A 27,274-nucleotide genomic window follows, 5' to 3' on the forward strand; every position below is an offset into this window, starting at 1 on the left:
AAGTGTTGCCTACGCCCTACGCCTATGCTCCTTAGCAAATCAAAACAAAAAAAAAGAAAGAAAATCAAACGAACTTAGAGCAGTGGATCTTAACTTGGGTTCGATCGATCGAATCCAAGTGTTCGGTATGTAAGTCTCAGAGCTTCGGCGGATGTCAAGACACACACCCGACTCATATGATTCACGATAAGATTTTGTCAATGTGGACGTTAAAACTATTAAGAACAGAGTTTCTTCCAGACATCTCTTCGGGGGGGGGGGGCAAAGCCCCCCCGAAAATTTTTTACCGCCCCCCCCCCCCGAACGAAATGAAATTTATATAATCTATATAGAAAATATATACTTTTATCAGTGTCCGCCCCCCCCCCGAAGAAAGTCTACCACCTCCCCGAAAATTTCAAGTGCCCCCCCCCCCCCCATGCACATCTCCCAACCATATTGGACACAGTTTGTAGAGCGGGTTTTAATGTAACCAACTTTCTAACTTTTTTAAAAATGTTACACAATCGTACAATGCACTTTAGCACAGTTAGTTTCTTAAAGAAGTGCTAAAGGTTGTTTACTCAAAATCCAGTGTAGTTTTGCAATTTTAGTAAGCCTAAAAGCGCCCCCCCCCTGCAAGATCTTGATAAGTCACTAACGTATTTTGCGGTTAAACAATCGTACAATACATTTTAATACAATTGATTGTTTTGATAAGTGGTAACGCTGAATGATCCACCAATCTAGTGTAAATTCTTCCGATTTTAGTCTCGAAAAAAGCGCCCCCCCCCCCCCGCCAACACACAATCTAGGAAAAGCTGGAAAGCGGTTTTGCCGCTCACTGCTTCTTAAGATTATATGTTTTACAGTTAATAATCAAGGTAGAAAACAGTTAAATCAGTATGTAAAGGCTCTTAGCCATTACATTGCTTAACTTAAACTGTTTATAATTCAAAACTGCAGCATAAAACCAGCTTTAAAAAAAAAATTTCCACCCCTTTTGGCGCCCCCCTAGGGTCGGCGCCCGGGGCGGCCGCCCCCCCCGCCCCCCCCCCTAGCTACGCCTCTGCAGGGGTATTATAACTGTACGTGTGTGTATTGCGATCAAAGACTTAATTTTAACATAACCGATGTATTATTTTATCAATTTTCAAACACTAAGAGGAGGGGTGAGGGTATGTGACTAAGTCACTAAATGCAATGGTTGAAATAAAAAAAAATATCCCGGTTCTTAAGTTGGAGTTTAAATAAACCTTTTGTGTCAATACAAGTTTTCTGTTACCACATGACTTTGAAAAATAACATATCATATAAAAGTGGCGTTCCATGTGGGGTGCAGGGGTGCGTACAGTACCAGGTGACACCTGCCTAAAAGACTCCCATCCAAAATACAGTGCTACGAAAAGCGATACAGTTAAAGTCCTAAGAAATCTGTTTTAGACGCACATTAATATTGTGTAGGCCTATACAAAATACTTGGTAACTAGCAATAATTTAAGTATCGTTAACTTTTTTTTTTCAAGTTATAGGTAAGTTGCAGAGCAAAGAAATAAAAAAATATGGACAGCATAGATACAACAAACGAACTTGAAACAGTACAATTTTTATTTCTCTATAATAAATATATTACCGTCAATGAATGTCATTGTAAAATCCAAGTAATGAAAGGATGTCATATAAAATATACGAATACATCTTTCACTACTGGTGTTTGTTCTCACATCATGTAATAAAATTATATTGTGGTAAATACATAAGACAATAAATGTTGATATTAGCTTGGGGACTTTACATTGAATATAAATAACAATAAACAAGACAATTTAGGAATTTGAATGTTATGAAGATACATAAAGATACAAGTAAAGCTCAGCAAACGATATCATTGTATACGTTTTAAAAAGTTTTTAAAACAATGTGTGATAAAAAAAACATAATGTCATAGACGATAGCAATCTGCTTGTCCATGTATTCAATGGAATATATAGATACCATATTTGTAATGAACATTTTAAGTAAGATTCGCCTATCTGTTACAAATAGACATGTTTATACAACGACAACGATGTAAATTAAGTCTATATACACTATATATATATATATATATATATATATATATATATATATATATATATATATATATATTCTTAAACATATACACAATGACAACACATATTTTAAATTTACATATTTAATTTTGATCCTTTCCCCAATCATACTTAACCGATATATTTAGGAATTTTTGTTATGGTACATTAAGTATTTTTAAAAATCATTATGTAACAATAATTATGCTTTATTCACAAAAATCATTTAAAATTTACATCAGGTTTCACTTCCCTTTTTTTTAATTCTAAATGAAAACAAAAATAATTTCTATGTTAAAGCAATGTTACATAATTTTAGAACATTAATTTAAAAAGTAGCACAAAAATCACGGAAAAAATATAAAATAAATTTAAATTAATTGATTAGATTGATGTAATTAGTAAAGCAAATTACATTAAGAATGTAATATTTGACCAGAACTGGTTGCATTTTTTAGAAATTCTTTCGGTACTTGGTCGAAATGGAAGAAGGCGTTGCCCCACGTGGCTGTAGCAAAAACAAGAATCGGCACACAAATAATGTTGAGGAACAAACCACTGGACACCTGAGAAAAACAATTACATTCAAGGTAGATTTTAATTTTGCACTTCGAAAACTAAATTTAGATTAAAATTTGATGTTGTCGAAGGTGATTAGACCCCCCCTCAATTTTTTATCGCCCGTCATCCCCCCCCCCCCCGCCACGGCAATAGCCCGTGACTATTACCCCCTGTATATTAACCCCCCTCCCCCTCCCCCCAAATAAAAAATTGAGGTGCACATTATTCTCCAACCCCTCCCAACAGTCCCTGTCGATTACAAATCGACCATAAACCTAATCCTGAGATTAAACGTAACCCTAACCTGCAAGTAATATTGGCGATTGGGTAGGGATGGGGTTGGGGTAATTTTTTAATAAGAAGGGTTGTAATAGTAAATGATAATTAAGGGATAATATTCTTTTCCCATTAAATATATGGCTGGTCTAGTCAAAGGGAAGTGACTCTAGAAAGAACAACACGGTTACCTACCATGTCTATAACACTACAAGGAAAGTTTATCAAGGGAGGCTATTCAGTTATCCTATCTTACCATGTCTATAACACGGACTGTGCCACTAGCGAAGACGATGGCGTTGGGTGGTGTTGCCACGGGCAACATGAAGGCGAATGACGTAGCAATGGCGGCAGGATACATGAAAAACAGAGGATTCACTCCTAGACTGATGGACTGAAATTAAAATTTATAATCCCTTTAAAAAATATTTAACTAAAATAGTTTCGATTACAGAACACTATTTTTATAGTTTATATTACAGAATAATATAAAAAATGAATGTAAAATAACATATAATTTATAAAGTACTAGCTGCATACCCGTGCTCCGTCACGGTAAATCTTTTTTAAATGTACCAACTTGGGAACAGAACAAAACTAACCTCAACACAAACACAATACAAACACAACACAAACACGACACAAACGTAACACAAAATAAGTTTAATGCTTGGACGAAAACACCGATTTATACTTTATAATTTATAAGTATCATTTCTTTTTCGTGTGAAGTTAAAAATACTTGCTATTGTTGTAACTATCTCTATTGTCAACATTTGTTAATGGTGTGACTATCACATACTACAACCGTCACTTTTGTAACTATCACTAAGCATCAGTCAACATTTATTTATTTTGTAATTATCATTGTTGTCAACATTTGATTATGCTGTAATTATAGCTCACCATTTGTGAAAGGATGGGCATCATTAACGTGGCTATAGCCGTGTTGCTGGTGACCTCAGTAGCGAAACACACGATGTAGGAGATGATGAGCAGGACAACCCACTGGTTGAGTGACTGGAACACCATCAGCTGCTCACCCAACCAGGTAGCCAGACCGGAAACCTGGGGAACAATACTCAAATCTAAAGGCATACGGAAATGACAGAGTTGATGAGAATACTTCCAGAGAATTAGATCTTTTACTTACATGTGAAATTTCATTTATCTATCTGAAATAGTACCCCTTCCCCCCCCCCCCCCCCCAATGAAATGGAATTTATATAGAAAATATATACTTTTACCAGTGTCCGTCCCCTCAGAAAATGTTGAGCGCCCCCCCCCCCCCCGAACATATCAAGCCCCCCCCCCCCTTCCCCCCTTCTCCCCCGAAGAAAAAAGTCTGGAAGAAACACTGGTGTTTATTGTTTGGAATTATATTTTCATCCACCGCCACCCGCGCCCTAATGTTGACTTACCGTGGCAGCCTGGGCGATAGCGTAACCACCCCCCAGTAGGAGGTACAGGGACCAGGGCATTTTTTCATGGACGTGACTCCACTTCAGCAGGGGCGTCACCTTCGTGTAGGTGTCTGTGGGTGTAAACATTGTTTACCTTCACCAAAAGTTTACTGTAAGTGAAGGAGAGGTCCCCATAGTTTTAATTAATGATAAGTTAGCGTTGCAACAATATTTCACATTTCATTCCAGATCTTATGCATATCTATCCCGCTGACTCAAAAATTAACGGGCATTTCTGTCCTGTTGACTCAATAATTAAACGACCCTTCTTTCCTATTTGCTCCTAAATTAAGGACATTTCAACCTTTTGACTTAAAATAAACGGTCATTCCTGTTCTGTTGACGCCAAAATTGATGAGCACATCTGTCCCCATGATTCCACCAGCACAGTTGTATCAGAGTATTGCACAACAGAAGGATCACATTTCATAAACTCACTGTACAGAGCCTACGTCTTCAATGAGAACATTGTCAGTATACCTTCATGTCACAAACTGTGACTAGTATTTTTAACGTGTATAAATAAAACGAAAAATGACATCATTTGACCTACTGGTTCCGCCTCTCCGTGAGTAAATGTTCGGCAGCGATGACGGTAAAACAAACATGAGAATACCAAACAAGATGGACGGGGTGGAGTCACTCAATCTAAGGAAAATAAAATGGAATTTATATAGAAAATATACTTTAACAGTGTCCGCCCCTCCGGAAACGTTAGTCCGTACCCTCCCCCCGAAAATTTCAAGTGCCCCCCCCCCCCACCTCAGGGGAAAAAAGTCTTGAAGAAACACTGTTGACGTAAGTTTTGTATTTGCAATTATTTTTGAGTGAGCATTTTCGCCAGTATTATTGTCAATAATTTTCATTGTTAGTAATCTTCATTGTTAGCAATCTTCATTGTTAGCAATATTCATTGTTAGCAATATTCATTGTCAGCAATTTTCATTGTCAGCAATTTTCATTGTCAGCAATTTTCATTGACAGCAATTTTCATTGTTAGCAATCTTCATTGTCAGCAATTTTCATTGTTAGCAATCTTCATTGTCAGCAATCTTCATTGTTAGCAATCTTCATTGTCAGCAATTTTCATTGTCAGCAATTTTCATTGTCAGCAATTTTCATTGTTATCAATTTTCATTGTTAGCAATCTTCATTGTCATCAATTTTCATTAGCGACTTGTACTGTAAAACCTTCGACTTACCCAGGAGGGAACCAATCCGCCCAACCACCAGCTCCACCAAGATCACGAGTGATCCAAGCAACAACAAGCAGTACGAACGTTACCAACACTGTACCTTGGGCATATCTGTTTTGTTAGAGTAACACATTTGGTGAGCTGAATCGAATTTAAGACAGCTGAGAATGCTGAATTGCTTTATTACTGATTTAATAAACACATCTTAAACTTATATTGGAAAATAATAAACATAACCTTAGCGTCTAGATTAAAAATCTATTTAGGTTATAAAAGATCTCACGTGATAGGTCCCAAGTTGTTGTACTCATCTCTGATCATGGCGTTGACCTTCTCCAGTTTTTTCTTGTTGGCTTCTGGAGCACAGCAACAACACAGGCACCCTCCTCTGTACAGACACACAGGGGACAGTTGAGTTTGGTTAGATCTTTCAAATGTTTGTACTACAACAACACAGACACACAGGGGACAGTTGAGTTTGGTTAGATCTTTCAAATGTTTGTACTACAACAACACAGGGGACAGTTTAGTTTGGTTAGATCTTTCAAATGTTTGTACTACAACAACACAGACACACAGGGGACAGTTTAGTTTGGTTAGATCTTTCAAATGTTTGTACTACAACAACACAGACACACAGGGGACAGTTTAGTTTGGTTAGATCTTTCAAATGTTTGTACTACAACAACACAGACACATAGGGGACAGTTGAGTTTGGTTAGATCTTTCAAATGTTTGTACTACAACAACACAGACACACAGGGGACAGTTGAGTTTGGTTAGATCTTTCAAATGTTTGTACTACAACAACACAGACACACAGGGGACAGTTGAGTTTGGTTAGATCTTTCAAATGTTTGTACTACAACAACACAGACACACAGGGAACAGTTTAGTTTGGTTAGATCTTTCAAATGTTTGTACTACAACAACACAGGGGACAGTTGAGTTTGGTTAGATCTTTCAAATGTTTGTACTACAACAACACAGACACACAGGGGACAGTTTAGTTTGGTTAGATCTTTCAAATGTTTGTACTACAACAACACAGACACACAGGGGACAGTTTAGTTTGGTTAGATCTTTCAAATGTTTGTACTACAACAACACAGACACATAGGGGACAGTTGAGTTTGGTTAGATCTTTCAAATGTTTGTACTACAACAACACAGACACACAGGGGACAGTTGAGTTTGGTTAGATCTTTCAAATGTTTGTACTACAACAACACAGACACACAGGGGACAGTTGAGTTTGGTTAGATCTTTCAAATGTTTGTACTACAACAACACAGACACACAGGGAACAGTTTAGTTTGGTTAGATCTTTCAAATGTTTGTACTACAACAACACAGGGGACAGTTGAGTTTGGTTAGATCTTTCAAATGTTTGTACTACAATAACACAGGGGGCAGTTTAGTTTGGTTAGATCTTTCAAATGTTTGTACTACAACAACACAGGGGACAGTTGAGTTTGGTTAGATCTTTCAAATGTTTGTACTACAACAACACAGACACACAGGGGACAGTTGAGTTTGGTTAGATCTTTCACATGTTTGTACTACAACAACACAGGGGACAGTTGAGTTTGGTTAGATCTTTCAAATGTTTGTACTACAACAACACAGACATACAGGGGACAGTTGAGTTTGGTTAGATCTTTCAAATGTTTGTACTACAACAACACAGACACACAGGGGACAGTTTAGTTTGGTTAGATCTTTCAAATGTTTGTACTACAACAACACAGGGGACAGTTTAGTTTGGTTAGATCTTTCAAATGTTTGTACTACAACAACAGAGGGGACAGTTTAGTTTGGTTAGATCTTTCAAATGTTTGTACTACAACAACACAGGGGACAGTTGAGTTTGGTTAGATCTTTCAAATGTTTGTACTACAACAACACAGACACACAGGGGACAGTTGAGTTTGGTTAGATCTTTCAAATGTTTGTACTACAACAACACAGACACACAGGGGACAGTTTAGTTTGGTTAGATCTTTCAAATGTTTGTACTACAACAACACAGACACACAGGGGACAGTTTAGTTGGGTTAGATCTTTCAAATGTTTGTACTACAACAACACAGACACACAGGGGACAGTTTAGTTTGGTTAGATCTTTCAAATGTTTGTACTACAACAACACAGACACACAGGGGACAGTTGAGTTAGGTTAGATCTTTCAAATGTTTGTACTACAACAACACAGGGGACAGTTTAGTTTGGTTAGATCTTTCAAATGTTTGTACTACAACAACACAAACACACAGGGGACAGTTTAGTTTGGTTAGATCTTTCAAATGTTTGTACTACAACAACACAGACATACAAGGGACAGTTTAGTTTGGTTAGATCTTTCAAATGTTTGTACTACAACAACACAGACACACAGGGGACAGTTGAGTTTGGTTAGATCTTTCAAATGTTTGTACTACAACAACACAGGCACACAGGGGACAGTTGAGTTTGGTTAGATCTTTCAAATGTTTGTACTACAACAACACAGGGGACAGTTGAGTTTGGTTAGATCTTTCAAATGTTTGTACTACAACAACACAGACACACAGGGGACAGTTTAGTTTGGTTAGATCTTTCAAATGTTTGTACTACAACAACACAAACACACAGGGGACAGTTTAGTTTGGTTAGATCTTTCAAATGTTTGTACTACAACAACACAGACACACATGGGACAGTTAAGTTTGGTTAGATCTTTCAAATGTTTGTACTACAACAACACAGGGGACAGTTTAGTTTGGTTAGATCTTTCAAATGTTTGTATTACAACAACACAGACACACAGGGGACAGTTTAGTTTGGTTAAATCTTTCAAATGTTTGTACTACAACAACACAGACACACAGGGGACAGTTTAGTTTGGTTAGATCTTTCAAATGTTTGTACTACAACAACACAGACACACAGGGGACAGTTTAGTTTGGTTAGATCTTTCAAATGTTTGTACTACAACAACACAGACACACAGGGGACAGTTTAGTTTGGTTAGATCTTTCAAATGTTTGTACTACAACAACACAGACACACAGGGGACAGTTTAGTTTGGTTAGATCTTTCAAATGTTTGTACTACAACAACACAGATACATAGGGGACAGTTTAGTTTGGTTAGATCTTTCAAATGTTTGTACTACAACAACACAGACACACATGGGACAGTTAAGTTTGGTTAGATCTTTCAAATGTTTGTACTACAACAACACAGGGGACAGTTTAGTTTGGTTAGATCTTTCAAATGTTTGTATTACAACAACACAGACACACAGGGGACAGTTTAGTTTGGTTAAATCTTTCAAATGTTTGTACTACAACAACACAGACACACAGGGGACAGTTTAGTTTGGTTAGATCTTTCAAATGTTTGTACTACAACAACACAGACACACAGGGGACAGTTTAGTTTGGTTAGATCTTTCAAATGTTTGTACTACAACAACACAGACACACAGGGGACAGTTTAGTTTGGTTAGATCTTTCAAATGTTTGTACTACAACAACACAGACACACAGGGGACAGTTTAGTTTGGTTAGATCTTTCAAATGTTTGTACTACAACAACACAGATACATAGGGGACAGTTTAGTTTGGTTAGATCTTTCAAATGTTTGTACTACAACAACACAGACACACAGGGGACAGTTTAGTTTGGTTAGATCTTTCAAATGTTTGTACTACAACAACACAGACACATACAGCAGGGGACAGTTTAGTTTGGTTAGATCTTTCAAATGTTTGTACTACAACAACACAGACACATACAGCAGGGGACAGTTTAGTTTGGTTAGATCTTTCAAATATTTGTACTACAACAACACAGGGGACAGTTTAGTTTGGTTAGATCTTTCAAATGTTTGTACTACAACAACACAGACACACAGGGGACAGTTTAGTTTGGTTAGATCTTTCTAATGTTTGTACTACAACAACACAGACACATAGGGGACAGTTTAGTTTGGTTAGATCTTTCAAATGTTTGTACTACAACAACACAGACACATAGGGGACAGTTTAGTTTGGTTAGATCTTTCTAATGTTTGTACTATAACAACACAGACACACAGGGGACAGTTGAGTTTGGTTAGATCTTTCAAATGTTTGTACTACAACAACACAGACACACAGGGGACAGTTTAGTTTGGTTAGATCTTTCAAATGTTTGTACTACAACAACACAGACACATAGGGGACAGTTTAGTTTGGTTAGATCTTTCAAATGTTTGTACTACAACAACACAGACACATAGGGGACAGTTGAGTTTGGTTAGATCTTTCAAATGTTTGTACTATAACAACACAGGGGACAGTTTAGTTTGGTTAGATCTTTCAAATGTTTGTACTACAACAACACTGACACACAGGGGACAGTTTAGTTTGGTTAGATCTTTCAAATGTTTGTACTACAACAACACAGACACACAGGGGACAGTTTAGTTTGGTTAGATCTTTCAAATGTTTGTACTACAACAACACAGACACACATGGGACAGTTAAGTTTGGTTAGATCTTTAATATGTTTGTACTACAACAACACAGACACACAGTGGACAGTTTAGTTTGGTTAGATTTTTCAAATGTTTGTACTACAACAATACAGACACACAGGGGACAGTTTAGTTTGGTTAGATCTTTCAAATGTTTGTACTACAACAACACAGACACACAGGGGACAGTTTAGTTTGGTTAGATCTTTCAAATGTTTGTACTACAACAACACAGACACACAGGGGACAGTTTAGTTTGGTTAGATCTTTCAAATGTTTGTACTACAACAACACAGACACATAGGGGACAGTTTAGTTTGGTTAGATCTTTCAAATGTTTGTACTACAACAACACAGACACACAGGGGACAGTTTAGTTTGGTTAGATCTTTCAAATGTTTGTACTACAACAACACAGACACACATGGGACAGTTAAGTTTGGTTAGATCTTTCAAATGTTTGTACTACAACAACACAGGGGACAGTTTAGTTTGGTTAGATCTTTCAAATGTTTGTATTACAACAACACAGACACACAGGGGACAGTTTAGTTTGGTTAAATCTTTCAAATGTTTGTACTACAACAACACAGACACACAGGGGACAGTTTAGTTTGGTTAGATCTTTCAAATGTTTGTACTACAACAACACAGACACACAGGGGACAGTTTAGTTTGGTTAGATCTTTCAAATGTTTGTACTACAACAACACAGACACACAGGGGACAGTTTAGTTTGGTTAGATCTTTCAAATGTTTGTACTACAACAACACAGACACACAGGGGACAGTTTAGTTTGGTTAGATCTTTCAAATGTTTGTACTACAACAACACAGATACATAGGGGACAGTTTAGTTTGGTTAGATCTTTCAAATGTTTGTACTACAACAACACAGACACACAGGGGACAGTTTAGTTTGGTTAGATCTTTCAAATGTTTGTACTACAACAACACAGACACATACAGCAGGGGACAGTTTAGTTTGGTTAGATCTTTCAAATGTTTGTACTACAACAACACAGACACATACAGCAGGGGACAGTTTAGTTTGGTTAGATCTTTCAAATATTTGTACTACAACAACACAGGGGACAGTTTAGTTTGGTTAGATCTTTCAAATGTTTGTACTACAACAACACAGACACACAGGGGACAGTTTAGTTTGGTTAGATCTTTCTAATGTTTGTACTACAACAACACAGACACATAGGGGACAGTTTAGTTTGGTTAGATCTTTCAAATGTTTGTACTACAACAACACAGACACATAGGGGACAGTTTAGTTTGGTTAGATCTTTCTAATGTTTGTACTATAACAACACAGACACACAGGGGACAGTTGAGTTTGGTTAGATCTTTCAAATGTTTGTACTACAACAACACAGACACACAGGGGACAGTTTAGTTTGGTTAGATCTTTCAAATGTTTGTACTACAACAACACAGACACATAGGGGACAGTTTAGTTTGGTTAGATCTTTCAAATGTTTGTACTACAACAACACAGACACATAGGGGACAGTTGAGTTTAGTTAGATCTTTCAAATGTTTGTACTATAACAACACAGGGGACAGTTTAGTTTGGTTAGATCTTTCAAATGTTTGTACTACAACAACACTGACACACAGGGGACAGTTTAGTTTGGTTAGATCTTTCAAATGTTTGTACTACAACAACACAGACACACAGGGGACAGTTTAGTTTGGTTAGATCTTTCAAATGTTTGTACTACAACAACACAGACACACATGGGACAGTTAAGTTTGGTTAGATCTTTAATATGTTTGTACTACAACAACACAGACACACAGTGGACAGTTTAGTTTGGTTAGATTTTTCAAATGTTTGTACTACAACAATACAGACACACAGGGGACAGTTTAGTTTGGTTAGATCTTTCAAATGTTTGTACTACAACAACACAGACACACAGGGGACAGTTTAGTTTGGTTAGATCTTTCAAATGTTTGTACTACAACAACACAGACACACAGGGGACAGTTTAGTTTGGTTAGATCTTTCAAATGTTTGTACTACAACAACACAGACACATAGGGGACAGTTTAGTTTGGTTAGATCTTTCAAATGTTTGTACTACAACAACACAGACACACAGGGGACAGTTGAATTTGGTTAGATTTTTCACATTTTTCTTATGTTAGCGTTTGTTGGTTGTTTTTGTAATAAACCAGCAACCCAAACATCTATTTGGAAGTTAAAAACCACAAACGCGACTTACTTGCACCTGAGGAACACCACCACCATCCACGCCCACATGGCAAGCACCACCAGTAACGACAGCGGCAGTCCATAGATCAACCACGTACTAAAGGTGACAGGTGATTTAAGCCCAACGTCCCCAAAGACTCTATAAGAAAAAAATATTTTCATTTATAGCAAGATATACTTGTATACCATCTAGTGTCAATTCTATATTATAATATTGTTTGTCTACAGATAGCTGTCACCGTTAGTATATCGGTTTTGATTTTGGATTTGATTATGTTGTGGGTATGGGACGGGTCTATCGGTAGAGAGCTGGACAGTTAACCCGTAAGTCACGAGTTCGAATCCGGGTTCTAGTCAGTAGACCGTCCCTGAGTCCACCCAACTCTGATGGGTACCTAACTCACGTTAGGAAAGTAAAGGCGGTTGGGCTTAGAGCTGACCACACTATCTCTTCATAAGCCGAGGTTACAGAAACAAGTGAACTCTACACTTGCCCCATAGACCGTCAGGTTTGAAAGGGAAACTACTTTATGTTGTGGATGGTGATTGTTGTGTTCAGTGCATTATGTTTTGAGCATTGTTACTAATATTTGTTTTAGCTCTGCATTGCTCTGCATTTTTATAGAATTTGTTCATCTGTTTCTTGTATATTCTTCCTACACATTTGGCATGTTATATTGATGATTATATTTTCCTTTATGATTGTTGATATAGGTGTTGTATGGTAGATAAATCTGTATCCTACTTCTCTTTCTTTAGGTGTGATGTGTTTACTGTGTAATTTTCTAAAGGTTTCACCAATGTCAGTTGTGTTTTGTTCTCTGGCCCATTTTATTCTTTGTATAGTTGTTGTAATTATTGTTTGACCAGAGTGTTATAATATTTTCTTTGTGTTTCCCCCCATAATGACGTTTTTAGTTTTGAAAATTGCTAGAGTGTCTGTGTAAAATTGACGTAAATCTGATCCTTCATAATGTCGTGTGGTTTGTCGCATTCGGGCAAGTGTCCATTCGGGCGTTTGTCGCATTCGGTCAAATGTCTATTCGGGCGTTTGTCGCATTCGGGCAAGTGTCCATTCGGGAAATCGGCCTTGAGGTAAACGACATTCGGGCAGGTGTTTTTCAGAAATCTGCCGTAGACTCGATACTAGATGTTCCTTCCTGGGATGCTGTAGTGTTGGTCTCAGTGATTTATATTTACTCAGGGGCGTAGCGAGGGGGGGGGGGGGGCGGGGGGTGCGGACCGCACCGGGTGACACCATTTAGGGGGGTGACACCAAGGCAAAAAATAGCAAAATATATAGAGAAAAACTTGAGGGGGGGTGCAAATCGAAAGTTTGAGGGGGGGGGGGGGTGCAAATCAAAAACTTGAGGGGGGGGTGCAAATCGAAAGTTTGAGGGGGGGGGGTGCAAATTGAAAACATGAAAGTTTGTCCCCGGGAAGGGTCGCAACGCCTCTGGGGGGTGACACCATTAAGTGCCGCACCGGGTGACACCCGACCTCGCTACGCCACTGTATTTACTATGTAGGGTTCTACTTTCCTGACTAGTGTTTTTGTCAATATTTTATAGTCGCTGTTTAGTAGGAATAGGGGTCTATAATTTCATCAACCTAGCTGTAACGGTACTCAAGTTATCGTGTTTACACACACAGACACAGACACACAGACATACGGACAAGATTGCAAAATTATGCTTTTCCGTGTCAGTGAGGTGTAAAACGTCGAGATTTTTAAAAATTTCTCGATTTTTTTTAACGATTACAAGACTTTCTCTATTCTTCGTATATACGAGAAAGTAAAAATATTAATTATTATTAGTTCTTTATTTTTTTATTTTTTTTTTTTTTTTTTATTTATATTATCTATTATGCATCACGTGGAGGCCTTTTAGACTTGAATTAATGACGCAATAGAGAATTCAGCTATCAATACATAAAGTGTAAAACAATCTAATGCTTTTATATTTAAGCTAGAGACAAATAATAATACAAATATCTATGAAATACGTATATTTTGTAAAAAATGTATAATCATATTAATAGCAGTATAATGATTTATAATAATTTTTATTTATACATTTTCTTCTTATTTTTATCAATATTTTACTATTTAGGAGACTACTAATAAAGGTTATTTCCCTTAGATGTTTTAAATGTATTTAACGTTAATTAAAACGGTGGTTCTTAACTTGGGTTCAATCAAACCCTAGGGGTTCAATTGATCAACCACAAGGGTTCGGTGGAGTTCCTTACATTAAAGATTTGGTAAGTGCGCACATGAAGCGGGTGGGGTACGGTAACTCCCCCCCCCCCTCCCAAATGGTAAGAACCAATGATCTAGAATGTAAATAAAAACGGCTACTATCATTTATTTTTCATTCAAATAGATAAAGTTTTAAAATTTTAACATCAGCATTTTTAAAACGACGCGACATTAAAGAAAATCTATATTTGGTTGTATTAAAATAGGTCGCGATTCGTGTAGACCTATATGTGGAATTGTATGTGTGGGGGGGGGGGGGGGGAGGGGGGAGTGTGTACACAGCCAAAAGTTATATATAGAGATGTTGTGGCCCAAGGAGATGTTACGTCATGTTACAGGGGTAGGAGGTGCTTAAAAAAGGGATTTATACATTACTCCCCTCCCGTTAATTACCCCAGGTTATTTTTACCAACTCTATACCCCTAGTTCAATTACCCCTTTTCAAGGACCCCCACCTTCCAGAACATTACCTGGACTGAAAAAATGCAGCAGCAAATTACCTATCCACTGACAGTTAGCCATAGTGCTGACCACATTATACCTTCATATGCCGAAATCAGTAAACATATGAACTCTACTTCATCTGCCCGATGGATCGCTACTTCTAAAGAGGAATCTATACTTTTTACTTTCTCGTATACGAAGTATAGAGGAAGTATTGTAATCGTGCAAAAAATCTAAATTAAGATTTTCACAAATCTCGACGTTTAACATCCTGAGTCGGAAAAACATAGTTTTGCAATCGTGTCCGCATGTCTATGTGTGTATGTGCATGTGTGTCTCTGAATGCAATAACTTGAGTACCGTTACAGCTAGGTTGATGAAACTTCATATAAAAGTATTATATCAAATTTGCAGTTCAGTTTAAACTTTTCAGCAATTTCCGGTAACCGGGAGTGTAACTAGTTCTACTTTTGGTTTTTAAAAAATCTATAACTTGAGTACTGTTTTAGATAGATAGACGGAATTTAACATATAAAAGTATTATATCAAATTTGCAGTTCAGTTTAAACTTTTCAGCAATTTCCGGTAACCGGGAGTGTAACTAGTTCTACTTTTGGTTTTTAAAAAATCTATAACTTGAGTACTGTTTTAGATAGATAGACGGAATTTAACATATAAGTAAAATATCTAATTCTCTGCCTTCTGTCAAATTTTGAGTAATTTCTTATGACTGAATTTAGTACTTTACGCTTTTTACGATTTCTAAAAAAAAAAAACAACCGCATATAAAGTACTAATATTCCGCACTATTATACACATATTATTTGCTGTTCACTGTGTGCGCAATTTTTCGTTTCTACGAGATTCTTTTCTACTTTTAAAAGTTTAATTTATTAAAAATTAATTAAAAAATCATTTCTATATCCAGAGTTGCCATCCCCCGTAGTGTTTTATAAGTAGGCCTATTTTCGAGAAAGTTTAGGGGAGATCTCTTTCACTTTATCTAAACGAGTTTCTATTCTATTGAAAAAAAAAGGTTAAGTAATTAAAAATTGATTAAAAATCATGTCTATATCCCGAGTTGCTTGCTATCCTCCGTAGTATTTTATAAATAGGTCTATTCTATAAAGTTTAGGGGAGATCACTCCCGCTTTATTTTTACTTACTTCTGTGCCGCTGCAAACAGGACAAGGTTCGGCCCAGTTCCCGTCAGGCTGGCGATACCTCCGATGTTGGCGGCGTACGCTGCCGTCAGAGACAACGCCTTGCTCAGTCTCAGAAACTCAGCGTCGGCCCGTTCCTGATCTCGTTTATGCTTGAGTGCGTCAGGTGATTTGGGGTCACTGGGGGATAAAAATAGATTTTAGTGCGAGCTCTTCATAAAGAGAGGGGTGAAATTATATATCTAACCCCCGCACCTCACCTGTGTAAATTTCCGTTAGTGATGGCTTTCTTGGACTTCTCGTTGATGTCCATGTCCTTGAACTGCTGCAGCAAGGCCTGAACGATGGTCATCATCATGGCCGTCGTGGCCGTGTTGGAGATCCACATGGACAGGAACCACGTAACCAGCATTATACCAAACAGCAGACTTCAAAGAGAAAAGATAGATTAATTAAATTTTTTTACAAATTAAAAATAAAAGGCGTGGTCGAGTTGGTAAAGCTTATGGTGGATAAACCGAAATGTCTCGAGTTCGAACCCTCGGGCAGATGAAGCTTGATAGCTAGAGACAACAACTTTTCTAGGAGAGACTCCAAAATCAAACAACTGCTGCCTTGTTTGCTCTTGGTTGGACAAAGGCTATGGAAGCAAAAAAAGAAAAGCAGGCTGAAATTGGAGTCTACGACCTGTATGACGCATGACATGTTGACACTTATACTTAATTGTGTTAGTGGGAGTTCCTTCCAACACTAAAATTAAGAACGAAGAAGAAGAAAGGTAACTTTTGTAAAGATGAAAAGGTTAGTATATTGTTCATAATTTTAAAACCATTAGGTGGACGAAATAGGTCTAATCTGTTGATAAAAAACAATTGTAATTTTCGAATTAGTAAATTTCTGCTCATTACATCTATTATTTTAAAGATTCATCAACGTTGGTTTGAGATAAGTAAAGTAAAAATTTCCCTGATCAGATGTAACCATCCATATGGTAGGTGAAGTAGAGTTCATTTGCTTTTTGACCTCGCAATACGGAGAGATGGTGTTGTCAGCACTTTGCCCAACCGCCTTTACTTTCCCCAACGTTAAGTCAGGTACCCATCAGAGCTGGGTGGGCTCAGTGACGTCCTACAGACTCAAGACTGGACTGAGATCCGAACCGGAGACCTTCACGTTGTTAGATTACTCAGGATACATTTTCTCGCATGTTACTTATTCTAACGTTAGCCTTTGGTCGAAACACGACACATTATGTACATTTTTTAAGACATTAGTTCTTTTTTTTTTTGTTGAAAAAAATTGGTCCGTGTTGAATAAACATTGGTTTGTAAGTGTGACTAATGCAGCAATTTAAAAAAAAATGAAACCCACCATTTGGGCTCGGCACCGACTATCTTCAACACCATCAGTGCTATTCTCTTGTGGACGTTCCAGACCTCGATTGCTATGGCAACCAGAAGACCGCCTATAAACAACATGGACGTGTCCTGTTAGGAAAGCAAATAGAGTGAACGTCCATGCTGTCTAAGTTTTGTATTAAAGGTAGATAATAAAATAAGTGACCGCCCTTGTTGTATTAGAGGCATATAGTAGGATAGAGTGACTGCCATTGTTGTATTAGATTCTGATTGACCGACCTTGTATTGTAGGCAGATAATAGATTAGAGAGACCGCCCTTGTAAATAAGGTTGTATTAGAGGCAGATAATCAAACAGAAAAAAAATGACACAAATTGTTTTTGAACATGTAATATCGACTGTTATCATTTTACGATTTATAGATTCAAAAAAGTAAATAATAAATTAAGTGTCTTTAGAACAGCGGTTTCTTGTGAACTGATGGCAAGTCTTAACAACAAAACAAAGTAATCTCCAAGCCTACATTGAAGTAAGCAGCTGACGTGTCTTTGGCTGACATGACCCCCATTGCAGGTAACAGGACGACAGGTGCCAATGACGTCACGGCGATGGGCAGCGCCTCTGTGATCCAGAAGACCGCCATGACAGCTATGACGTAACCGCATCTTGCCTGTCTCTGGTGCTGTAGGTGTGGGTTTAAAACGTTGACATTAGAAAGGTTGACATTAGAAAGGTTGACATTAGAAAGGTTGACATTAGAAAGGTTGACATTAGAAAGGTTGACATTAGAAAGGTTGACATTAGAAAGGTTGACATTTGAAAGGTTGACATTAGAAAGGTTGACTTTAGAAAGGTTGACTTTAGAAAGGTTGACATTAGAAAGGTTGACATTAGAAAGGTTGACATTTGAAAGGTTGACATTAGAAAGGTTGACATTAGAAAGATTGCCGTTAGAAAGGTTGACATTAGAAAGGTTGACATTTGAAAGGTTGACATTAGAAAGGTTGACATTAGAAAAGTTGGCATTAGAAAGGTTGACATTAGAAAGGTTGACATTAGAAAGAATGACATTAGAGAGGTTGACATTAGAAAGGTTGACATTAGAAAGGTTGACATTAGAAAGGTTGACATTAGAAAGGTTGACATTAGAAAGGTTGACATTAGAAAGGTTGACATTAGAAAGGTTGACATTAGAAAGGTTGACATTAGAAAGGTTGACATTAGGAAAGTTGACATTAGAAAGGTTGACATTAGAAAGGTTGACATTAGAAAGGTTGACATTAGGAAGGTTGACATCAGAAAGGTTGACATTAGAAAGGTTGACATTAGAAAGGTTGACATTAGAAAGGTTGACATTAGGAAAGTTGACATTAGAAAGGTTGACATTAGAAAGGTTGACATTAGAAAGGTTGACATTAGAAAGGTTGACATTAGAAAAGTTGACATTAGAAAGGTTGACATTAGAAAGGTTGACATTAGAAAAGTTGACATTAGAGAAGTTGACAATAGAAAAGTTGACATTAGAAAAGTTGACATTAGAAAGGTGGACATTAGAAAGGTTGACATTTGAAAGGTTGCCATTAGAAAGGTTGACATTAGAAAGGTTGACATTAGAAAGGTTGACATTAGAAAGGTTGACATTAGAAAGGTTGACATTAGAGTGGATGACATTAGAGAAGTTGACATTAGAGAAGTTGACATTAGAAAGGTTGACATTAGAAAGGTTGACATTAGAAAGGTTGACATTAGAAAGGTTGACATTAGAAAGTTTGACATTAGAGTGGATGACATTAGAGAAGTTGACATTAGAAAGGTTGACATTAGAAAGGTTGACATTAGAAAGGTGGACATTAGAGTGGATGACATTAGAGAAGTTGACATTAGAGAAGTTGACATTAGAAAGGTTGACATTAGAAAGGTTGACATTAGAAAGGTTGACATTAGAAAGGTTGACATTAGAAAGGTTGACATTAGAAAGGTTGACATTAGAAAGGTTGACATTAGAAAGAATGACATTAGAAAGGTTGACATTAGAAAGGTTGACATTAGAAAAGTTGACATTAGAAAGGTTGACATTAGAAAGGTTGACATTAGAAAGGTTGACATTAGAAAGGTTGACATTAAAAAAGTTGACTTAAGAAAGGTTGAGATTTGAAAGGTTGACATTAGGAAGGTTGACATTTGAAAGGTTGACATTAGAAAGCTTGACAATAGAAAGGTTGACATTAGAAAGGTTGACATTAGAAAGGTTGACATTAGAAAGGTTGACATTAGAAAGGTTGACATTAGAAAGGTTGACATTAGAAAGGTTGACATTAGAAAGGTCGAAATTAGAAAAGTTGACATTAGAAACGTTGACATTAGAAAGGTTGACATTAGAAAGGTTGACATTAGAAAGGTTGACATTAGAAAGGTTGACATTAGAAAGGTTGACATTATAAAGGTTGGCTTTAGAAAGGTTGACATTAGAAAGGTTGACATTAGAAAGTTTGACATTAGAAAGGTTGACATTAGAAAGAATGACATTAGAAAGGTTGACATTAGAAAGGTTGACATTAGAAAAGTTGACATTAGAAAGGTTGACATTAGAAAGGTTGACATTTGAAAGGTTGACATTAGAAAGGTTGACATTAAAAAAGTTGACTTAAGAAAGGTTGAGATTTGAAAGGTTGACATTAGGAAGGTTGACATTTGAAAGGTTGACATTAGAAAGCTTGACAATAGAAAGGTTGACATTAGAAAGGTTGACATTAGAAAGGTTGACATTAGAAAGGTTGACATTAGAAAGGTTGACATTAGAAAGGTTGACATTAGAAAGGTTGACATTAGAAAGGTCGAAATTAGAAAAGTTGACATTAGAAACGTTGACATTAGAAAGGTTGACATTAGAAAGGTTGACATTAGAAAGGTTGACATTAAAAAGGTTGACATTAGAAAGGTTGACATTAGAAAGGTCGAAATTAGAAAAGTTGACATTAGAAACGTTGACATTAGAAAGGTTGACATTAGAAAGGTTGACATTAGAAAGGTTGACATTAGAAAGGTTGACATTAGAAAGGTTGACATTATAAAGGTTGGCTTTAGAAAGGTTGACATTAGAAAGGTTGACATTAGAAAGTTTGACATTAGAAAGGTTGACATTAGAAAGAATGACATTAGAAAGGTTGAGATTAGAAAGGTTGACATTAGAAAAGTTGACATTAGAAAGGTTGACATTAGAAAGGTTGACATTAGAAAGGTTGACATTAGAAAGGTTGACATTAAAAAAGTTGACTTAAGAAAGGTTGAGATTTGAAAGGTTGACATTAGGAAGGTTGACATTTGAAAGGTTGACATTAGAAAGCTTGACAATAGAAAGGTTGACATTAGAAAGGTTGACATTAGAAAGGTTGACATTAGAAAGGTTGACATTAGAAAGGTTGACATTAGAAAGGTTGACATTAGAAAGGTTGACATAAGGAAGGTTGACATAAGAAAGGTTGATGTAAAAGTTTAATTGGAAAAAAAAATCTACATTAAAAATGATGACATTAGAAAAGTTTACAGTAAAGATTAAGAATGTCAGTAGTTTAGATAGCTAATACGCCTTGAGTACTTTGATATAGACCGTTGATAGAAACAAAATTTCACACAAATCTGCTCATGAAAGGTCCACTAATTAAATCAATTAGATAGTTACCTTATCATCCACAGATAGAAATATGGGTAGAAAGACGAGGGGCGTGGCTATGATGACCACGAGGTACCACCAGGAGGTCACGTGCTTTAGCAGTGAGACCTGCTCCACAGGTGATGACTCAACGGTCACTTCACTGTCCATGTTGTTGCTTGTGCTCACGCTGGGGCTAGGGTTGAGAGAAGGAAAAACATGTTGATAATACTTTAATTCAGACTTTATTGCAGATTAAAATAATTAACGCTTAGATTTATACTGTAGATAATTCTTGTAATTCTTGACCAACATTTTTTTCCTTAATCGGACGGCGTGGCCTAGTCATTGAAAGCTAACCCGAATTGAGTTTCTTACAGGCACCTCTTCGGGGGGGGGGGGGGGGGGCTCTGTCTCCCCCCCCCCCCGAAGAAAGTATACCGCCCCCCCCCCCCTCCAAATGGAATTTATATAGACAATAAATACTTTTAACAGTGTCGTCGACCCCCCCCCCCCCCCCACCCCGAAAATTTTAGTCCGTTCCCCCGAAAATTTCAAGTGCAAGAAACACTGAATCTCGAGTTCGAATCCGTGTTTAAGACAGTAGAATGTCCCTGAGTCAACCCAGCTCTCATGGGTTCCCCTCTAAAGGGAAAAGGCTAGTGTGCAACTTGTATTTTATGTGCGCGGTGTTTTAAAATCTTATGCAAGGATATACGTTTTTTACAAAATGACTGCGCGGGATATCCAAAACTACTGCGCGGCCGCGCTACCGCGCAGCTTAGAGGGAACACTGTTAACTAGCTGCTTTTATTCTAGACATATATACAATTATAAACGCGGTGTTAAGGGATAGAGGGGGGTCAAATTATTTCCCCCAATGTGCATTATCGGGGGTGGGGGCACTTGACATTTACAGGGGGGGGCGGACACAGTTAAAAGTATAAATTCCATTTCATACAGGGGAGGGGGGGGGGGGGTGGAGGGGGGGGGGGTATAGTATTTCTTCGGGGCTTCCCCGAAGAGATGTCTGGAAGAAACTCAGCAAGTGATGTGGTACGTATTGTAGACCAATACGATGTTAGCTTCTAATCTAGTCCATCGACTGGTTCTTTATTGAACTCTGAACCTCAAAGCTGACACAGTAGATATTAGAGTTGTGATTTCCCATTGGCTGTTCGCAGTGAGAGAGTAATACATTCTTATATCTACTTGTTGAGGAAGGCTGTTTGAGAAAAAAACTGTTGTGACGTCATTTCCGTTTGTCAACTTAAAATACGAGTGTTTTTTCCATTGGTTAGTTATAAGTTATAAAACAAAAGTCGTAACATACACTATGAGGTTATGTTAATAAGTTTAAATCATGCATGATATGCATAATAAATAAACTTTAATCCGCAATAATTAATAATACAACGAATTACATTATTGTTTTATAGGTTTTGACGATTTGAGATGTTGAAAAATAAGAATTATTTTGCATTGAATATCACTTTACATAAAATATAACATAAGGGAAATAACCTATTATCGTCATCTCAATTGTAGTTACAGTTAAACACATTTTTATTGTTTTATATATAAAAGAGTAATATTAATTATGAATTATTACTGATAACAAGTTAGATGAGACTATCTGTTTACTTTATATAATTCATAGATGTTAGACGTATCAACGTACTCTAGTTAAAACAAGAAAACATTATCTATTTTATATTCTGTTCTTGTACAGAAATGAGCATAAATTGTATCTAATATTCACATCATAATTCCTCCCTTTATCCTCTTTTCACGTTCGTAGGACTGATTAAGTCAGTCAGTCTTAAAAAAAAAAATTCCCCCTCTACCCCCTGTCCCCTCAGCCCACCACGCTGATAAAAAAAAATCCATTGAATCATCATTTAATTACACATTTGCATTTTCAGTTTCAGGTTTTTTTTTTTTATATATTTAGACGTTTTGTATTAGATCTAAGTATAAGTAAACCATCTTAAATGAATGAAAGTAGGTTTCAAGTAAGAAAGAAATATTACTATTGTAAATCTGTGTCAGTCCTCACAAGCCGGTGATGAAAACTGTAATACTAAAGCGAACACACACAACTGACGCTGTAAATTACATGTCTGAGGCCAATAAAAAAAAAAAAAAAAAAAAAAAAAAAAAGTTCGTAGGACTGATTTTTAATAGTTATAAGTGTGTGTCGAATGAACGACGACACAAATACACACAAACAGATGCACACACTCGCATATATATATATATATATATATATATATATATATATATATATATATATATATATATATATATATATATATATATATATATATATATAATTAGTACAACTGAATTTAACAGAGAAAATAAAATGGTCAGCATCTTAACAATTACAACTCACCCTGTTTCTGTTTTCTCTCCCCTCCCATTGGAAGCCGGAGCAACCTTTCCCACCGCCTCCGGCTTGGAGTCGGGCTCCAACTCCCCAACAGGATACTCCTGCTGTGTGACGGGCGGGCGGGGCATGTAGGAGGTGAGAGACACAGGTGAAGGCCATCTCGGTGAGCTGGACTTGAGGGGCTCGTCGTTGGCTTCCATGGCAACAGGGTCAAGGTGAGTTGCGGGACTTGTCACGGGTTATTTATAGCACGGGTCTGACGTTTCATCACGTGACTAGCATCAATGGACAGACGCCATATTGGAGGAAGCTCAAAAACTTTATTTCTGGAGAAGAAAGTTGTGAAAAAAATCAGAATTCGCGACTTATGGGTCAGCAGCCTAGGGCCCTACCATTAGACCACGCTATCCCATGCACCGACTATACAGACAATGAAATATATTTAAAAAATTACAATTACATGTATATGAAAAGTAAACCCGTGATAGTTAATTAATATCATTTAGTAGACGCCGTTACAGTGTGTGACCTGTATCCAGAGGCGCAAATAGGGGAGGGTGGGTGGGGCGCAAACCCTAGGGTGGGGGAGCCAAACACGGTAGAAAAAAACCTCAATTTGAGCTGCATTCATATTTCAATGTACGCAATCGAAGTCGAGAAAATAGACTGGGAAATGGCTTTACAGAATGATTTCAATGTTTTCTACATCAATAGTGTGATAAACAAAAAAAAAAATGATTGTGGCTGGTAAACATCGCCACTATTTAAAAAAAAAAGGGGTGGGGGGGGGGGGGGGTTCAACGTGAATAAATATATCAACATGGGAGGCGCAACAGTGATAGTTTGCCCAGAGAGCCGTAATGGGTCGCTACACCTATGCCTGTATCAGCCGATATTGATTGCTTTAGCACCTGGACCAGGTATAGGAGAAGACAACCATGCACTCGCATATTATTTATACTTTGTTTTTTTTTTTTGGATATCGCCGACACGTTATTAATTAAATATTAATTAGAACATTAGAGTTCAGCTTACACGACTTTAAAAGTCGGTGCATATCAGCGTGTAAGTGTAAGTAATGTTAAAACTAACACGGGGTGTAGTGAGTCACATTGATCCTCACACACACACACACATACACACACACAAACACACACACACGTATGCATGGATAGATGCACACATAAGCGCGCGCACACATACTCACGCACGTACACATACACACACACACAGATTAACACACACACACACACACACTTATCGCACTCATTCTTATTACCAGCCAGAACGTCACTGTGATACATATCTACCGAAAAGCATCTACCATCCCCCCCTTCCCCCCCCCCCCCCCCCCGAAGGAAATATAATTTATTTAGAAAATATATAGTTTTACCAGTGTCCACCCTCGGAAAATTTAGTCCTCTAAACTTTTCAAGTGACCCCCCCCCTCAATCTCGGAAAATAGAGTAAAAGAAATACTGGCCCCCCCACCCCCTCTCCCCTTCCCGTAATAAGCTTGTCCTCGTTTATGGACAGCCACTTGGCAGAAAGCCAAAACGTAATTTTATAATTACTTGTCACGTTGGACAATAATCAAATTTTTAATTAAGGTCAACATGACCTGTGTGGTGCGCCACGATCGTTGTCTGTTGTCGTTGTTGTATCCGTCATTCACTGGGAGTGATGTTGTACTGCTCGACAGTGGTACAACGTTCTTGTTGTACCGATCATTCACTGGGAGTGATGTTGTACTGCTCGACAGTGGTACAACGTTCTTGTTGTACCGATCATTCACTGGGAGTGATGTTGTACTGCTCGACAGTGGTACAACATTCTTGTTGTACCGATCATTCACTGGGAGTGATGTTGTACTGCTCGACAGTGGTACAACGTTCTTGTTGTACCGATCATTCACTGGGAGTGATGTTGTACTGCTCGACATTGGTACAACGTTCTTGTTGTATCAATCATTCACTGGTACAGTGATACAAGTACGCCAAATACATACCAACTAATCTTCCAGCCTTTATAAGTAAACTATCACTTTAATTCATTTACACCAACAACCTACCATGTGTAACAAAATACATCATGTACATAAACGACAACCCCTATATACAACAACTATTCTAAGCACCAACACCTACCATTTCTTCACAGAACACAGGTAGCTCCTGTCTACGAAACACTGTGCCATTTAAACAACCACACCGCTCTTGTGAAACTCGTATTGTCTTTCACAGTTGAGATCTGTAATTCAATTACTAGCTGCTTTAAAAGTACATTGCTACGGGCCACCGAAGCTAAACGCTCCACGAGAGCCCCCGTGTCATTATTGTTACTGTTATTGTTTTTTTGCATTGTTTTGTTATTCTAGTGTTTAGAAAGATACACAGTGTAACATATTTCCCTACATACATACACACATACCGGCGAATGACAGATGGTGCAAAATTAGAATACCATGACGTCATAATTCCATAACGCAGAAACAAAAACGGTAAATCCGATATAATAAAGGGCTTATTTTGTCTGACACGTATGTAAGTAACTCGAATTATTTTATAAAGATTTTGTATAGGAAAGCTGTAATCTCTTTGATAAAATAGGTCTTTAGATTTTATTGTATTATATTTTCTTTATTAGTTTGTTATATTTAAAAAAAAAAAAAGATTTTTTATTTACTAAGCAATACTTTTAAAATACTGTTTTATACATGTAATGATAATATATCTTTATATATATAAATGAAAGTATGTATATGGGTCTGTTTGTCTGTCCTTTATGCACTACAACACCGTTCATCCGATCACCATGAAACTTTGAGGTGTTGTTGGGAATATTCCTGGGAAATTAAAATTTCGGAGGGGCGGCGCCCCGGTAGGATGCGATTTTTTTCGAAATATACGGTATAAGGAAATAAAAGCTTGATGCGGCTTGACACCGTTCATGCGAGTGCCGTAAAACTTTGGGGAGTTGATGAGAATACTCATGGGAAGGTTTCTACGAAAATAAAATTTAAATTTTCCATTGCGCTCCGCACACGGGGTCAGGGGTACTACTTGATTCAATGGTACAAGTGCAACAGGCGCATACGCCGGCGCCTCGGCAGTTGAATGACCATGAGCACCCCGGGCTCCGCTTGAGCACTGTGGCGCCTACGTTCGTATTATAGGGAGCTCCGGCGCCCCAAAACGGAGACGATTTGTGGCCTTGGCCTCCCCAGAAAGCACTATGATGTCTACGTTCGTTTAAAAGGGTCTGATAACCGAAGGATACGATGGGGGTACTATAATAATTCACTAAATCGAATAAGGCGCGCCCGCAAGTGCACTGGTGGTCGGGTGACCCGGAGCACCCGGGACTCCATGTGAGCACTATTGCCTTACATTAGATTTAAATAGCACATTACAATAGGGACACAGTGGCACTCGACAGTCGATGATTAAACAGATCCAAGGGCCGTAACCGTCTCTCTTGCCGTAGTGTCACCGGTTGCTCCCGAGAGAACCCACTGACCTTTGACCCTTGGGCGGTGGCTGAGGTGTGTCCTACCTCACTGTTACAGAGCGTGATTAACGTACACTTAAGGTTTTCCTACAGCACGCCCTAGACATCTGGACGGTAATGTGGACAGTCCCACGCCCTGACAGATATGATACTAGAAACACAGCGCCCTCTATGTTTACATTTAATTAAC

General features: G+C 37.7%; 1 protein-coding gene across 5 annotated transcripts in view; it reads right to left on the reverse strand.

Moving 5' to 3' along the window:
* Nucleotides 1–2,155: 2,155 nt before the first annotated feature.
* LOC131931002 (Na(+)/citrate cotransporter-like) overlaps nucleotides 2,156–27,274 on the reverse strand; it is a 33,509-nt gene continuing 8,390 nt past the window's right edge. For all 5 annotated transcript variants that reach the window (XM_059287680.1, XM_059287682.1, XM_059287679.1 and 2 more), the window contains 14 exons: nucleotides 23,578–23,900; nucleotides 21,210–21,375; nucleotides 18,054–18,212; nucleotides 17,544–17,659; nucleotides 16,433–16,600; nucleotides 16,176–16,352; nucleotides 12,313–12,441; nucleotides 5,849–5,953; nucleotides 5,572–5,676; nucleotides 4,923–5,017; nucleotides 4,328–4,440; nucleotides 3,813–3,974; nucleotides 3,163–3,300; nucleotides 2,156–2,635 (listed from right to left, as the gene is read on the reverse strand). In XM_059287680.1, the coding sequence (XP_059143663.1) occupies nucleotides 2,486–2,635; nucleotides 3,163–3,300; nucleotides 3,813–3,974; nucleotides 4,328–4,440; nucleotides 4,923–5,017; nucleotides 5,572–5,676; nucleotides 5,849–5,953; nucleotides 12,313–12,441; nucleotides 16,176–16,352; nucleotides 16,433–16,600; nucleotides 17,544–17,659; nucleotides 18,054–18,212; nucleotides 21,210–21,375; nucleotides 23,578–23,774 (1,980 nt within the window). In that variant the 5' untranslated portion in view covers nucleotides 23,775–23,900 and the 3' untranslated portion in view covers nucleotides 2,156–2,485. The remainder of the gene's footprint in view (nucleotides 2,636–3,162; nucleotides 3,301–3,812; nucleotides 3,975–4,327; nucleotides 4,441–4,922; nucleotides 5,018–5,571; nucleotides 5,677–5,848; nucleotides 5,954–12,312; nucleotides 12,442–16,175; nucleotides 16,353–16,432; nucleotides 16,601–17,543; nucleotides 17,660–18,053; nucleotides 18,213–21,209; nucleotides 21,376–23,577; nucleotides 23,901–27,274) is intronic.

The sequence above is a fragment of the Physella acuta genome, unplaced genomic scaffold (genome assembly GCF_028476545.2).
Source record: "Physella acuta isolate Inbredline_101_S28 unplaced genomic scaffold, ASM2847654v3 ptg001874l, whole genome shotgun sequence".
NCBI classification, from domain to species: Eukaryota; Metazoa; Mollusca; class Gastropoda; family Physidae; genus Physella; species Physella acuta.